This window comes from Spea bombifrons, chromosome 4 (assembly GCF_027358695.1).
Source record: "Spea bombifrons isolate aSpeBom1 chromosome 4, aSpeBom1.2.pri, whole genome shotgun sequence".
NCBI lineage: Eukaryota > Metazoa > Chordata > Amphibia > Anura > Pelobatidae > Spea > Spea bombifrons.
The window spans coordinates 75,969,312-75,985,341 of NC_071090.1; the positions used below are offsets into that span (position 1 = coordinate 75,969,312).

The 16,030-nt window shown below is 42.4% G+C and overlaps 1 protein-coding gene across 1 annotated transcript; it reads right to left on the reverse strand.

The window, feature by feature from the left end:
* Nucleotides 1-7,010: 7,010 nt before the first annotated feature.
* LOC128492263 (uncharacterized) lies at nucleotides 7,011-15,885 on the reverse strand. The gene is made up of 8 exons (XM_053464757.1): nucleotides 15,822-15,885; nucleotides 15,583-15,686; nucleotides 14,844-14,986; nucleotides 13,302-13,493; nucleotides 12,097-12,279; nucleotides 9,233-9,392; nucleotides 8,290-8,410; nucleotides 7,011-7,235 (listed from the first exon to the last, which is right to left on the reverse strand). The coding sequence occupies exons 1-8, from the start codon at nucleotides 15,830-15,832 to the stop codon at nucleotides 7,136-7,138; spliced, it is 1,014 nt and encodes a 337-aa protein (XP_053320732.1). The 5' UTR covers nucleotides 15,833-15,885; the 3' UTR covers nucleotides 7,011-7,135.
* Between the last annotated feature and the right edge of the window lie 145 nt (nucleotides 15,886-16,030).

Below are 16,030 nucleotides of genomic sequence, written 5' to 3' on the forward strand. Positions count from 1 at the left end.
AAACATTGATTAGAAGGGGTGATAGGTATAGGCGCTTGTGCCAATGTGAGGTTTATTGGATTTTTGTACTTGGCACAAGAAAACCACAAGGCCTTAACTCTGAGTGGAATGTGGGTTATTACTTCTGATTTTTGGTTTTTCATTTTTTGGCAATTACCGTATTTGCTCGATTATAAGACGAGGTTTTTTCCAGAGCAAATGCTCTGAAAAATACCCCTCGTCTTATAATCGGGGTCGTCTTCTAATCAGACCCCAAAAAAATGCTGGCGCCATGCTGCTTACCGGTCGCGAGCAGCGTCTCTTCTGTTAGAAGCAGGGCAGGAAGCTTGCAGCGTCCTCACAGAACTCTATCTCCCCCTCCCTCCTCTGAGGGCGGGGCCAGAGAAGTTGCTACAGCCGGTCCCCTGCAGAAGTCTGCGAGTGGGAGATCTGCAGTTCAGGTGAGGGGGTGGGGGAGGGTTTTTGAGTATGTGTGAAGTGTGTGTGATTAAGGGAATGAATGAGTATTTAAATGTTTGTGAATGAGTGTGAGTGTGTGTGTGATAGCATGGATGTGTAAGGGGGGTGGGGGTTGTAGCATGGCATATGGAGGCTGTAATCCCACTGCTATCATCCCCAGGTTCCAGCATGTACTGGCTGCCTTGGCTTGATAGGAGTGTGATTGCTGTTAGCAGTTTGATATATATATATATATCAAACTGCTAACAGCAATCACACTCCTATCAAGCCAAGGCAGCCAGTACATGCTGGGTTAAAAGGCATATCATGGGGCTGAGTGGCATATAGGGGGTTAAAATGCATTTCTGGACCTCCAGAAATGCATTTTAACCCCCTATATGCCACTCAGCCCCATGATATGCCTATATACCTCCAGAAATGCTTTATACCCCCCTATATGCCACTCAGCCCCATGATATGCCTTTTAACCCCCTATATGCCAGAGTGGCATACAGGGGTATAAGGCATATCATGGGGCAGAGTGGCAAATAGGGGGGTATAAAGCATTTCTGGGGGCAGAGTGGCATAACTGGGGGGGGGCAGGTTGGCAAATAAAAGGAAATTTAAAAAATATATTTTTCTCAATCATAGCTTTTATTAAACATGAAAATATATTTACATGAATTAATATTTACTGGTAAAACTTTTTCCCTATAGGGTAGTCTTATATTCAGGCTTTTTGTTTTTTTCCTAAATTAATATTTTGATTTTGGGGGGTCGTCTTATAATCGAGCAAATACGGTACTATTTTTTATCTGGTGTACTACTAAAAAAACAAGTTGCTATAACGGATTGGTATTATTTATTAGTGATTTTATAAAAGTAATTTTATATGCATTGCTTTATATACCGATTATTTACAAATAAACTTTATAAACAGTGTCAGGTCTATTATCTCCGTGCTACACTTTATAGAGTTGGGGAGACCACGAGCATGAGGGTATTCCAAACTCACGCTGATAATGGCCACGCTCCGGCCATGCTCCAGCCACCCCAGACGTCTATATAACGTTTCTCCGGGTGCCACAACACCTCAGGACTCACTTCAAGTCCAGTATCAGAGTACCGCAATTCATGCAGGTGCGCATCCGCGAGGAATGGAAATTAGTACAGCAATCCAACTTTATTCGCATCCTTGGACAGCAATAATGACAACAAAGCTTCTGCAGGGACAGACTTCACGCTTGATGGGTTTCGCACTTACATGCTTACTACGCAGCAGTCTGACTTATGGGTAGGATTAACACCCTTTAAATGCTAAGGCTTAATCAATCCAGGGGTGACAAAGTGTGGCTATCCACCCAAAATTTTCCTTCCTGTTTCTGGTTACATTGGTCCCTCCCAATTCCTTTGTCGAATAAATCCTGTGGGGTATGAATTACTTTTTCCTCCCTCTCTTTGTATACCTTGTGTCTTTCATTGCTTAAGCCCCTACTCCCCTTCCTAAACCTGTGAAGGTGGATTCTTATCTAGAATATGAGGTACAGGCCATTTAGGATTCCAAAAGGGTACCGAATACTACCCAGTACCTTGTACATTGGAAGGGATATGGGCCAGACGAAAGATTGTGGGTATCCTTGAGTGATATACATGCCCTTGCTCTGCTTTAATTCCAAGTTTCCTGACAAACCTGGGGAGTTTTGGCCAGCCCTGGGTGAGAGGTAAAGTCATGCTGCTGAGACCCGCTATTAGCAAGCAAACTTGTGCTCTCTGCAATGAGGTCCTGTCAGGAAGCCAGCATGCCTGCACCATGCAAGGGGCGGGACAGGCTAGCCGCCGGATTTTAAAATCTAGTACTGCTATGTAGAGGCACCCTAGTATGGTGCTGCTGTATGTTTTTGGTGTATTGGTTCCTGAAGTTCTATTTTGACCCCAGGCTTGTCTGACTACAGATTGCTCACATGTACTTTACCTGACTACAGTGGCGGAACTACCGGGGTCGCAGGGGTCGCGACTGCGACCGGGCCCTGAAGTTCTGCCAGTCAGGGGGGCCCAAGGGGTGCCGAGCGGTTGCTGAAGACGACCGCTCGGCAACTCTTGGGCCCCCCTGACTGACAGAAATCCAGGATGCCTCCGCTCCCCGCCGCTGCTGCCGCCGTCGCCGCCCCCGCCGCCGCCGCCTGCCTCAGCGCTGCCCAGAGTGCAGTGTTGGGAGCGTGAGGTGTTTGTCTCGGGTGGCGGCGCTTCACGCTGAGCGCCGGCATATGACGTCATATGCCGGCGCTCAGCAGTGAAGCGCCGGCACCCGAGACAAACGCCTCACGCTCCCAACACAGCACTCTGGGCAGCGCTGAGGCAGGCGGCGGCGGCGGCGGCTGCGGCCGCGGTAAGTGACCTACAAAGGGGGGGTAGGGAGGGAGTGGGTAGATCTTGAGAAGGGGGGTAGGGAGGGAGTGGGTAGATCGTGAGAAGGGGGGTAGGGAGGGAGTGGGTAGATTGTGAGAAAGGGGGGGTAGGGAGGGAGTGGGTAGATCGTGAGAAGGGGGGGTAGGGAGGGAGTGGGTAGATCATGAGAAGGGAGGGGGTAGGGAGGGAGTGGGTAGATCATGAGAAGGGAGGGGGGAGGGAGTGGGTAGATCGTGAGAAGGGAGTAGGGAGGGAGTGGGTAGATCGTAAGAAGGGGGGGTAGGGAGGGAGTGGGTAGATCGTGAGAAGGGGGGGTAGGGAGGGAGTGGGTAGGTCTTGAGAAGGGGGGGTAGGGAGGGAGTGGGTAGATCGTGAGAAGGGGGGTAGGGAGGGAGAGGGTAGATCCTGAGAAAGGGATAGATGGGTTGGGGGTTGGGGGTAGGGGGGGCCCTTAACAGATTCTCACACCAGGGCCCTGAGGTTTCTAGTTACGCCCCTGCCTGACTAGCCACTCTTGTGTACTGGCTTTGTCTGATTACCTGTTTAGTATACCAAACCCATTACTGGCTACCAACCTCTCCAGCATTCCTGGCCTTGCATCCTGTGGTACCCGTCTTATAATCGGGGTCGTCTTCTAATCAGACCCCAAAAAAATGCTGGCGCCATGCTGCTTACCGGTCGCGAGCAGCGTCTCTTCTGTTAGAAGCAGGGCAGGAAGCTTGCAGCGTCCTCACAGAACTCTATCTCCCCCTCCCTCCTCTGAGGGCGGGGCCAGAGAAGTTGCTACAGCCGGTCCCCTGCAGAAGTCTGCGAGTGGGAGATCTGCAGTTCAGGTGAGGGGGTGGGGGAGGGTTTTTGAGTATGTGTGAAGTGTGTGTGATTAAGGGAATGAATGAGTATTTAAATGTTTGTGAATGAGTGTGAGTGTGTGTGTGATAGCATGGATGTGTAAGGGGGGTGGGGGTTGTAGCATGGCATATGGAGGCTGTAATCCCACTGCTATCATCCCCAGGTTCCAGCATGTACTGGCTGCCTTGGCTTGATAGGAGTGTGATTGCTGTTAGCAGTTTGATATATATATATATCAAACTGCTTACAGCAATCACACTCCTATCAAGCCAAGGCAGCCAGTACATGCTGGGTTAAAAGGCATATCATGGGGCTGAGTGGCATATAGGGGGTTAAAATGCATTTCTGGACCTCCAGAAATGCATTTTAACCCCCTATATGCCACTCAGCCCCATGATATGCCTATATACCTCCAGAAATGCTTTATACCCCCCTATATGCCACTCAGCCCCATGATATGCCTTTTAACCCCCTATATGCCAGAGTGGCATACAGGGGTATAAGGCATATCATGGGGCAGAGTGGCAAATAGGGGGGTATAAAGCATTTCTGGGGGCAGAGTGGCATAACTGGGGGGGGCAGGTTGGCAAATAAAAGGAAATTTAAAAAATATATTTTTCTCAATCATAGCTTTTATTAAACATGAAAATATATTTACATGAATTAATATTTACTGGTAAAACTTTTTCCCTATAGGGTAGTCTTATATTCAGGCTTTTTGTTTTTTTCCTAAATTAATATTTTGATTTTGGGGGGTCGTCTTATAATCGAGCAAATACGGTACTATTTTTTATCTGGTGTACTACTAAAAAAACAAGTTGCTATAATGGATTGGTATTATTTATTAGTGATTTTATAAAAGTAATTTTATATGCATTGCTTTATATACCGATTATTTACAAATAAACTTTATAAACAGTGTCAGGTCTATTATCTCCGTGCTACACTTTATAGAGTTGGGGAGACCACGAGCATGAGGGTATTCCAAACTCACGCTGATAATGGCCACGCTCCGGCCATGCTCCAGCCACCCCAGACGTCTATATAACGTTTCTCCGGGTGCCACAACACCTCAGGACTCACTTCAAGTCCAGTATCAGAGTACCGCAATTCATGCAGGTGCGCATCCGCGAGGAATGGAAATTAGTACAGCAATCCAACTTTATTCGCATCCTTGGACAGCAATAATGACAACAAAGCTTCTGCAGGGACAGACTTCACGCTTGATGGGTTTCGCACTTACATGCTTACTACGCAGCAGTCTGACTTATGGGTAGGATTAACACCCTTTAAATGCTAAGGCTTAATCAATCCAGGGGTGACAAAGTGTGGCTATCCACCCAAAATTTTCCTTCCTGTTTCTGGTTACATTGGTCCCTCCCAATTCCTTTGTCGAATAAATCCTGTGGGGTATGAATTACTTTTTCCTCCCTCTCTTTGTATACCTTGTGTCTTTCATTGCTTAAGCCCCTACTCCCCTTCCTAAACCTGTGAAGGTGGATTCTTATCTAGAATATGAGGTACAGGCCATTTAGGATTCCAAAAGGGTACCGAATACTACCCAGTACCTTGTACATTGGAAGGGATATGGGCCAGACGAAAGATTGTGGGTATCCTTGAGTGATATACATGCCCTTGCTCTGCTTTAATTCCAAGTTTCCTGACAAACCTGGGGAGTTTTGGCCAGCCCTGGGTGAGAGGTAAAGTCATGCTGCTGAGACCCGCTATTAGCAAGCAAACTTGTGCTCTCTGCAATGAGGTCCTGTCAGGAAGCCAGCATGCCTGCACCATGCAAGGGGCGGGACAGGCTAGCCGCCGGATTTTAAAATCTAGTACTGCTATGTAGAGGCACCCTAGTATGGTGCTGCTGTATGTTTTTGGTGTATTGGTTCCTGAAGTTCTATTTTGACCCCAGGCTTGTCTGACTACAGATTGCTCACATGTACTTTACCTGACTACAGTGGCGGAACTACCGGGGTCGCAGGGGTCGCGACTGCGACCGGGCCCTGAAGTTCTGCCAGTCAGGGGGGCCCAAGGGGTGCCGAGCGGTTGCTGAAGACGACCGCTCGGCAACTCTTGGGCCCCCCTGACTGACAGAAATCCAGGATGCCTCCGCTCCCCGCCGCTGCTGCCGCCGTCGCCGCCCCCGCCGCCGCCGCCTGCCTCAGCGCTGCCCAGAGTGCAGTGTTGGGAGCGTGAGGTGTTTGTCTCGGGTGGCGGCGCTTCACGCTGAGCGCCGGCATATGACGTCATATGCCGGCGCTCAGCAGTGAAGCGCCGGCACCCGAGACAAACGCCTCACGCTCCCAACACAGCACTCTGGGCAGCGCTGAGGCAGGCGGCGGCGGCGGCGGCTGCGGCCGCGGTAAGTGACCTACAAAGGGGGGGTAGGGAGGGAGTGGGTAGATCTTGAGAAGGGGGGTAGGGAGGGAGTGGGTAGATCGTGAGAAGGGGGGTAGGGAGGGAGTGGGTAGATTGTGAGAAAGGGGGGGTAGGGAGGGAGTGGGTAGATCGTGAGAAGGGGGGGTAGGGAGGGAGTGGGTAGATCATGAGAAGGGAGGGGGTAGGGAGGGAGTGGGTAGATCATGAGAAGGGAGGGGGGAGGGAGTGGGTAGATCGTGAGAAGGGAGTAGGGAGGGAGTGGGTAGATCGTAAGAAGGGGGGGTAGGGAGGGAGTGGGTAGATCGTGAGAAGGGGGGGTAGGGAGGGAGTGGGTAGGTCTTGAGAAGGGGGGGTAGGGAGGGAGTGGGTAGATCGTGAGAAGGGGGGTAGGGAGGGAGAGGGTAGATCCTGAGAAAGGGATAGATGGGTTGGGGGTTGGGGGTAGGGGGGGCCCTTAACAGATTCTCACACCAGGGCCCTGAGGTTTCTAGTTACGCCCCCTGCCTGACTAGCCACTCTTGTGTTCTGGCTTTGTCTGATTACCTGTTTAGTATACCAAACCCATTACTGGCTACCAACCTCTCCAGCATTCCTGGCCTTGCATCCTGTGGTACCTGTCTAGGCATCTGCAGCATTATCTATACATGTACCTGGCTACTCCTGTAGTGGTTTGCTACCTTTACTCAGTGCCTATTTATACCTGCCTATACCTGAGTCTCCACACTGTTGGGATCATCAAAGTCCCTGTCCTCTCAACTTGGGGTTCAACCTCTTGCTAGGTGTATCAGGTCTAAGAACTCTTGCGGTGTGCGCTGTTGGGTCATGGCAGTCGTGACAAAAACATTGTAATTACATATATCCCCAACTGGTATAATGCAGCATACTTTCCTGAATAGAGACATAAATTATTATTTGTCTTGTTATTTTATTAGCACATTTTATGAAGTAACAATTTAAAGCATTTGACAATTTATTCAATAAAAAGAGAAAAAATATATTTGTAAGGATCAGATATTTGTATAAAAAGCGGTTTATCCAGCAGAAACTTGACATCAGACAATTATTGAAGATCAATTGTGGCAGCCATGTCCGCAATACTGCACTTGTTAACATTGCGTTTTATTTTTCCATAGCCCTCATCTGCCCATTGTTCGCCCCAGCTGTAAGAAGAAGAAAAAATAAGGAAATAAGAAAAAAAGTTAAGATTGTCACCTGGAGTAGGGTCTGATGTCTTGCACCTCACAATGTGGAAAGGTCCCAACGAAAGCAATGGCAGATAGAAATGCATAACTGTTTCTACAAATATTCGTAGACAGTTGGAATCTGCTGGTGGTGCTGAAGAACCAATGGATTGATCATGTAATCCCTTTACTACTTTTAGGCACCTACTATACTTATGTTTATAAATTGTAAAACATGTTTAAAAATATGCAAAATGGCATTGTGTGATAACTGTGATATGGAAAAGCCTCATTCAGGAGTGTCTCAATTGTTTTTAATGTACTTGTGCCATTGTGCCAGAGAAAGTTATCTACAATATATAAGACTGATCCCATACAAAAGGCCATTCCAGACGTAAACCACTGGGGTGATTGATGAGACATTGAAAGTGGGGACTTACTATAGGGCAAGCTATTAGCCTTGCCTCACTCTCACTTACATTTGTTTCATTTGAATTCATTATACTTATATCAAAAAAACAAAATGGCATTTGTTCAAATTACAGGAAGACAAAAAATGTTTTAATAAAAAAAGGAGGTTGTTTTGCGTGAAAAAAAATCTAGAAAAATACCATATACCGGTACAACCCAATTGTATGCAAATGAAACTAAGCAATCTCCTAGAACCGCGCATAATGTATTCCAACAGTATTCAGTATATATATAACCATATTGTGATCTGATATAGGCATACATGGGAACTTTTTAAATGAGCTGATCCTGAGACTCTTGAAATATTTGCCCTTTAATAGCTCATAATAAAGATTCTATATAGTGAATCGTCAAATGTGTTAATTGAACTAAAACCAGTCCTAATGGAAACCTTGGTTTGTTATTATTGAAGGATAGCAAAGCACCAGTTGGGAGTCATATATTAACATATGAGGGGTAGAATCGAAATGAGTCAGTTCCAGGTTTTATAACCCTGAGAATCCACCCCTTCAAAAAGCCTGAGTGTTCCCAGGTATGGATATACAGTAGGTCAGCAACATACCTGTTTTTTATTAACCAGTAATCTTCATTATTGTCCTCATTGTTCTTATCATATTCTGTTCCATAACCCACAATAATAATGGCATGATTTGGATAAGGAGCACAGCTGCCGTCATAAACCCCTGTTATTACCAAAATATAACGAATATGAATTGCACTCAAAAAGTTATTGCCCACATTTTCAGAGCATATGCTTCAAAGCTTTTGATATTTCCAGATTCAGTACTAGTAAAAAATAAATAAATGCATATATACAATCATTTTGTAATTGAGTTAATTTTATCTATTTATAATTTTATGGCAAATGTGACTTTTAACCCATTAATATGAAGTATCAACTGTATCAATATGTATGGAACCAAAGAGAGGGTTTGGTTCCAGGGGGGAAGTTTAATATGTGTTGCACTGCAGTTAACCAGGATGTAGTTAAGTGGATGAGACACTGAGTATAAGTTGGAGTTGAAGTTTATACAGTATGTTTTAAGAAGATCTGTTAATAAAATCATTAAACACTGCAGCTGGAGTCTGACAGCCCTGTTAATGCACAGTAACATTGAAACATCTACTATTGTAAATAAAGAGAACTCCTGCTGAGACTATTAAGAGCTGGGACAAAAGAATATATATATATATATATATATATATATATATATATATATACCAAGTTATATGATAATAATTATACAAACTTGTTTATAAGAAAAGTGCAAAATATATAACATGAGGAATGTGTGGGCCCTTAGTTGATGTAGTATGCCTAGTCCGGTTTGCGGTTTGGAATCCCATCAAATTGTCTAGTATCCTGTTTCAATCTGCTTTCTTTGATGTTTCCTACTGCCTACCTACTGTTGGGGAAGTAGACAAATAGATCACCTATTTCACATACAAATCATTTTCTAAAAAAGCACTGATAAGTATCAATATTGCAGGAGAAGATAAATTACCCTTCACGTAAAAAAAAAACTCAGTGTCCACTCCAAATCCAACTATAATTGGTCCTTCAGATGCCACAGAACTTGCTATGTTATCTTCTCCAGGCACACCATAGTATTTTGTTACATTCAGTGTAATTGCTTCATCAGGTTTGTATAAGCAGGTAAATTTCTGTTCCAGAAAATAATTAAAATAATTACAATTACAAATGATTATTAAATTCCAGTTTGATCTGAAAGTACACTGATCAGCCATAACATTATGACCACTGACAGATGAAGTGAATAACACTGATAATCTTGTTATCATGGCACCTGTCAGTGGGTGGGATATATTAGGCAGCAAGTGGACATTTTGTTTCCAAAGTTGATGTGTTACAAGCAGGAAAAATGGGCAAGCGGCCAAATTGTGATGGCTAGACGACTGGGTCAGAGCATCTCAAAGAGTGCATCTCTTCTGGGGTGTTCCCAGTCTACAGTGGTCAAAAGTGGTCAAAAGTCCAAGGAAGGAAAAGCGGTGCAACTGCACGTGAGGGAGGAAGGCTGGCCAAAGTAGTCAAATACAACAGACAAGCTACTGTAGCTCAAATTGCTGAAAAGGTAAATGCTGGTTCTGATAGAGTGGTGTCAGGATGCACAGTGCATCAGAGTTTGTTGTGTATTGGGCTGCGTAGCCACAGACTTCTCAGGGTGCCCATGCTGACCCCTGTCCACTGTAGATAGCTCCTACATTGAGCACATGAGTATAAGAACTGGACAAAGGAGCAATGGAAGAAGGCGGCCTGGCCTGATGAATCACGTTTACATCATGTAGATGGCCATGTGTGTGTGCGTCGCTTACCTGGAGAACACATGGCACCAGGATACATCCCTGGAGGCCTCACCTCGCAACTTACAGGACTTAAAAGATCTGCTGCTAACGTTCAGAGGTCTAGTGGAGTCCATGCCTTGACGGGTCAGGGCTGTTTTGTCCTCAAAATGGAGGACCTACACAATATTAGGCAGGTGGTCATAATGTTTTGGCTGATCGGTGTATCTATAATAAAAACTACATGTCTTATATGAAAAATAACCTTGTGATTTTTGCCACATATTGTAGTCCGTTACCTTCGGATCAAGCTCAATTTAGGGGTCCACAGCAGCTGTCCATTGGATGCCCTCAACAGCTGTGGTTTGATGTTTGAAATATTTTCCAGATATGGCAGCAGAAAACATGAGTAGTGGGTATGACTTGGCTGGAGGGTCCCACTAGGGAGGCTTGCCCAGGATCCTTTATTCCTAAAGATGGCACTGATTGCCGTGGATAATGCTATCAATTTTCCCTTTCCTCATACTATAAATTTGCAGCTTTGGTTACACATCCCATCCTGAGGACCAGTATTTAGTATCTACCCACCAAATATGTATTTATTTCCCTCTCTACAGAAAAGCTATTCTTAAAAAGTTCTCTACATGGACCCCACAATAATGTTAGGTGCCCCTTTTGCATCACAATTACCTTATTTGCATAATTATAAAATACGTTTTTTCAGTAAAAATTAATCTGAAAAACAACATTGTGTTATAATCAAGGTAGTCTTTTATTCAGACCTCAGATCTGTGGCACCAATGCACAGCCATCTAAGCCCAGGGGCTTGTCACTCAACCGCACTCATGCTCTCTCACTCTCACTCTTTAATGCTCACTCATGCTCTTTCACACTCTCCCATTCAATGTCTCCCTACCTTCTCTGCAAACCACTTCCATGTCCCAGTCTTTTTTCCAGCAGCTGTGCTTCTTCTCTTGCCTCTTCTTGTTCATCTGTCTTCTTTCTTCATCTTCTTATCTCTGGTTTCATCTCCATTATTGAGGTACTTCCACAAAAGGGCCAGAATCTTTCTTCACAAATTATCCTCTTAGAGTACTTCTGCAAAAGGGCAGAGCCATGGTGCACCCCGCAAAGACAGCCTCTCCCCTTCCTCCAATTGTGTGAGAGTGGGCGGAGGCTCTGCATTTTTGTGGAAGTACCTGGATAACGGGGAAATGTGGATGAAGAAAGACAAAAGAAGAAGAAAGAACATCGAAGAATAAGAAGAGGCAAGATGAGAACCGTAGCTGTGGGAAAACAAGAGAGGAACACAGAATACAAGATATAATAAGGTAACATACCTTCCCAAAGTTAATTACACCATAGGGATATTACCTATGTTTCCACAATTATACCATAGGGATATTACCTATGTTTCCACAAGTACGAGAGGAGAGTCAAACTGAATGATTACATTGAAGCTGACAATTTGCAAATTGACATTACCATTAAAATATGTTAAGATGTAAAGATATAGGAGAAAAAGAGGGCTATTTTGTAATCACACAGATACATAAAAGGCTAGATGGATACAGAATAATTTTGCTGACTGAGAGTAAAATCCTAAATCCATTGTCACATTTAGATCAAGGTCTAGCATACATAAAACTTTTTGGGACAATTATGTTACTGAACAAGTGGCAAGAGCACTAGAATAAACTAATGGTGGTACAAATAATTACAATTGTAAATGAGAACAATAGGCTGATTTTACAATGAATGAAAAAAAAGTATACATGCTAACATTTCAGGTGTCCAAATCAGGGCACAATACAAAGAAATCATCTTATATTTTGTTTTGCAGATCATTTTTTATTATTTTTTGGATCTGCCTTAAGGTATATATTTTTATACCCAAGTACGTTCACACTTTTTTATTAGGTTTGTTGGTCATCCTTGTGCGAGGTTTATCCTGTTTTTGTTTATGTCCAAATCAGGGCACCTGTGTTGGACGGTGTGGCAAGATAAAGGGACAGTATGGGTATGGTAGAAGCTAAAATATGTCTACAAAATTATTTATGAGACTTACCTTCTGTGTGTATTCGTAATCTTGGCTCTTCATTACACCTTTTTCTGTCACATATTGTAGTGCTAATAATGGCATACCACCACAGCAGCCACTGTCACTGGTGTCACAGTCCACTAGTTGTTGCTCACTCAACTGGACAAGGTTTCCATTCTTTAGACATAAACGGGATTCCACTACACCAATCTTTAAAGTACACATATTTACGTTATATTTATATGTGTGTTCCAATCTAAATGTTTCTGCCTTAACTTTGATAAAGTAAAGATTATCTTAACACTTAGATTTTAATTCATGAACAAAACAGGAATAACACAACTTTTTATTCTACCCGGGAAACATGTTATTGCTTAGCTAATCAGGACAATATAAAATAAATAATAGGTGGCCAATAGAAAAAGAAAACAAAAAGCAGCTAGGGTATTAATATGCACAAAATCCTATCAGTGAAAGCAAAATACGAGAGTAATACAAAATCCTATCAGCGAACGCAAAATACAAGAGTAACACAAAATCCTATCAGTGAAAGCAAAGTACAGGAGTAACACAAAATCCTATCAGTGAAAGCAAAATTAAGAGTAACACAAAATCCTATGAGTGAAAGCAAAATACAAGAGTAACACAAAATCAGCGAAAGCAAAGTACAAGTGTATGATTATCAGGGCTAGACTGGGAATACAAAGCAGCACTGTTGTGCATCATATACATTATATGTGCACAATCGCCGTTAGTAAATGCCTGACATCATCATATCCCAACTAACTTGCATGAATTTCTATTAAATATACTTATCACTCTAGCAGTAAGCATATTTTAGGGCTCTTTCTGGTGTCTAACAAGACACATACAAAGTAGTCTTATGAAATTGCCATCTATTTTATATACTGATTCTGCAGCAAGTGTTGTTTTGCTCGCACATACACATTCCCACTCTCCCTAACACAGTGTCTGCTCACTTTCTCCCTCTTCATGTATCTAAGGATTCTGCTGCTGCACACTGGAGGGGTCATATTTTGTTATGCGACCCCCATGGCCAGCCATAGATCTCTACCAGACATTAATGCTGAAGGCTACCCAACTGACCCCAGGGCAGCCAGCTTACTGGGAAATGTTCCAGGGATCTTAATGAGCTAATCCAGCCCTGCAAGCAACCATACTTAATGGCAGTAGAACTAACAATAAAAAGATAAATGTATCTATTTTGTTACCGCTGCGAATGCCCAGCACGATCCACAGTTTCCTTGGTTTTTAACAGGAGTAATACAATTTGATTTCCTCCAGTCAACCTCTTCTGGAATATTAGGATTTTTTGCATTGAGACTTTTTTGTGGAATATTACTCGGCTTCGAAAATTCTCCTGAGTAAATAAGGCAGCTCTTGGACCTCAGTTCTTCATTTGTCTGAAATGATAAAACTCTTTAAATAAGAGGAGTTAGAAGCATAAACATCCTGTAACCTATTTTTTTAAAGAAGTCACCAATTATCATTTCTTGACCTTACCAGTATAAATGTAGGAATGGACTGTACATTATATAGGAATATAACAAATATTTAGCACTAAAAGCTCATATCACCAAAGTCAATAAGTCAAATACCTATCAACAATCAACCAAAGGCTGAAGTTACGGTTATCCCACCATTTCCTCCATCCACAACTCCTGACATGTCTATCATTCTTGATAACTCCACCATCTAACCAACAAACCAAGTTCAGTGCCTTGGTGTCACACTAGACACTGCTCTCTCCTTCATCCCTTACTAGCAGTCCCTAACCAAATTCTGCCGCCTTCACCTGAAAAACATCTCCTGAATTTGGCCATTCCTCACACAAGAAATAACCAAAATACTAATCCACCCCTTGTTAGATCTCATCTGGATTATTGCAACTCCCTACTAAGTGGACTCCCCCTCTCCAGCCTTTCACCGCTCCAATCCATCCTCAACACTGCTGCTAGATTAATCGTTCTCTGTCACTGTTATTCATCTGCTGCTCTATTGGCTCACATTACCCTCCAGAATCAAATTTAAACTCCTGAACCTGACCTACAGAGCCAAAACAACTCTGCACCCCCTATATCTCTACCCTCCTATCCAAATACATCTCTAACCTCTTTGTTACTCTAACAACCTGCATCTCCCTCCTACCATCATTCCCTCTTCTCACTCATGCATTCAGGATTTCATCTGGGCTGTATCACTTCTCATTCCCTCAGACTTGCTCCTTTGTACGCGACTTTCAAAAGCTCTCTGAAAACCAACTTTGTTTGAAGCAGTATACAACTATGCTATTTATGTATAATTACATAATTCTTCTAGATAATGTGAGACAATATATTTTAGTAATTTTAATAGCTTTGTAAAAGTGTTATCCATCACTACAATTCTGTAATCACACACCTGATCTAGTTGTATAAACAGGATATCACGGGCAAAACTGTGTGTGTATATATATAAAATTCTTGGGGTTTTTTTATAAACATCAAGGGGCAGACTGAGTTGCCTAGGGCCCTCTGGAGGCTTGGTCTCTTGTCTTTTGGACACAGTATACTCTTGGTCACAGAGATCAAACATGATACAAGTTATATACGGTAGAAAAAAGACTTGCTGTGTAATATTCTCACAGTACTATATATGATGCATTATAGAGTTGAAAGATGTATTGTTGATTTTGTACACTTTTTGCAAATGAAACCAACACAGTGAATAAGGGTATATAACTGTAAAGTCTTCCTAAAAACCTGTAAACTTACCATATCTGCAAAGTGGTTCACAGCCATCCAGTATTTGGAGAGACCTTGGTCAGCAAGCTGATTGTGTTTCTGAACCCTTTCCCAATTGGCCTCCCAGGCTGTTCTTCTAAATTGCTCTTCTTCTAAATCTTTGTATTGTCTCCCTGTAACAATTAAATGTTCAATAAAAATCTAATCAGTAACCAATGTGAAGAATATTAACAGTATGACAACTACAGATGGTTCATTTGCTCAATATTCCTCTGGCTGCATGGATTTTGAGGCAGGTTTGGCTCTTTCAAAACCCTGACCTGAAAATTCAATATCTAGAAACAAAATAAAAAATAAATGCTAAAAAAATCAGTTTTATGTAGCTGATGGAAAAAAATAAATAAAAAAAAGTGAGTAAAATGCCCTCAAGTGAAGTTGGCTTGCCATTAGTAATTTTCCCTATTTATTCATTTTTAATTAAACTTACAGTGTTGTATTTTCAAAGACAATATATGATCCACTTTCTGTCATTCTAAAGAGTCTGTATTGAATTATGTATTCAAACTCTAGTACATCTCCCATGATATGTAAAACATTTTTTTTTGCATTTAGCTGCAATTTGTTATTCTTAACTCTTGAAGAACAAACAAGTAATACAAGTTAACCATCACAATCTTGCTTCCAGTTGTGAGAATACTAGTATTGTTATCCTGTGTGCTTAAAAAAACAACAACTATATTTTTTGTATTATTGGTTTAAATAATCTTACCATATTTTGATGTCCATACATTCCACTCTGCATCAAGGAAATGTGAGGCTGAAACACAGATTGCAATTGCTGAGAGCAGCAACAGACATTTCACTTGGTGCATCCTAAAAGAGAGAATATATAAATAAAAAATAAAACAAAAACCATAAGTTAATATTGTAGCAAAACCATGTGCAATAATTTTTTATATCCAATTGCATTTTAATAAGGCATTTATATTTTTATGTTATAACACTTACCTGACTGCCATGCTTTACAGCAGTGAGTCTTGAGTATAAAATATCTACCCACTGCCATCTATTTATATCTTTGCATTTCTTTCCATTATTATATCTAGTCTTTATTATATCGGGAACTACATCAGAACTGTGCCAATCAGATTATTGGGAACAGTTTGATTTATAGTGATAAGATTTTATGCACAATCCATGACTGTTTCTAAAAAAAA

What these genes read in the sequence shown, in the direction of transcription:
- LOC128492263 (XM_053464757.1), bottom strand. An exon ending in TGTATGGACATCAAAATATG is followed by an intron (nt 14,987 to 15,582) that starts GTAAGATTATTT and finishes TAATTGTTACAG; the next exon opens with GGAGACAATACAAAGATTTA. An exon ending in ATTACGAATACACACAGAAG is followed by an intron (nt 9,393 to 12,096) that starts GTAAGTCTCATA and finishes TTTCTGGAACAG; the next exon opens with AAATTTACCTGCTTATACAA.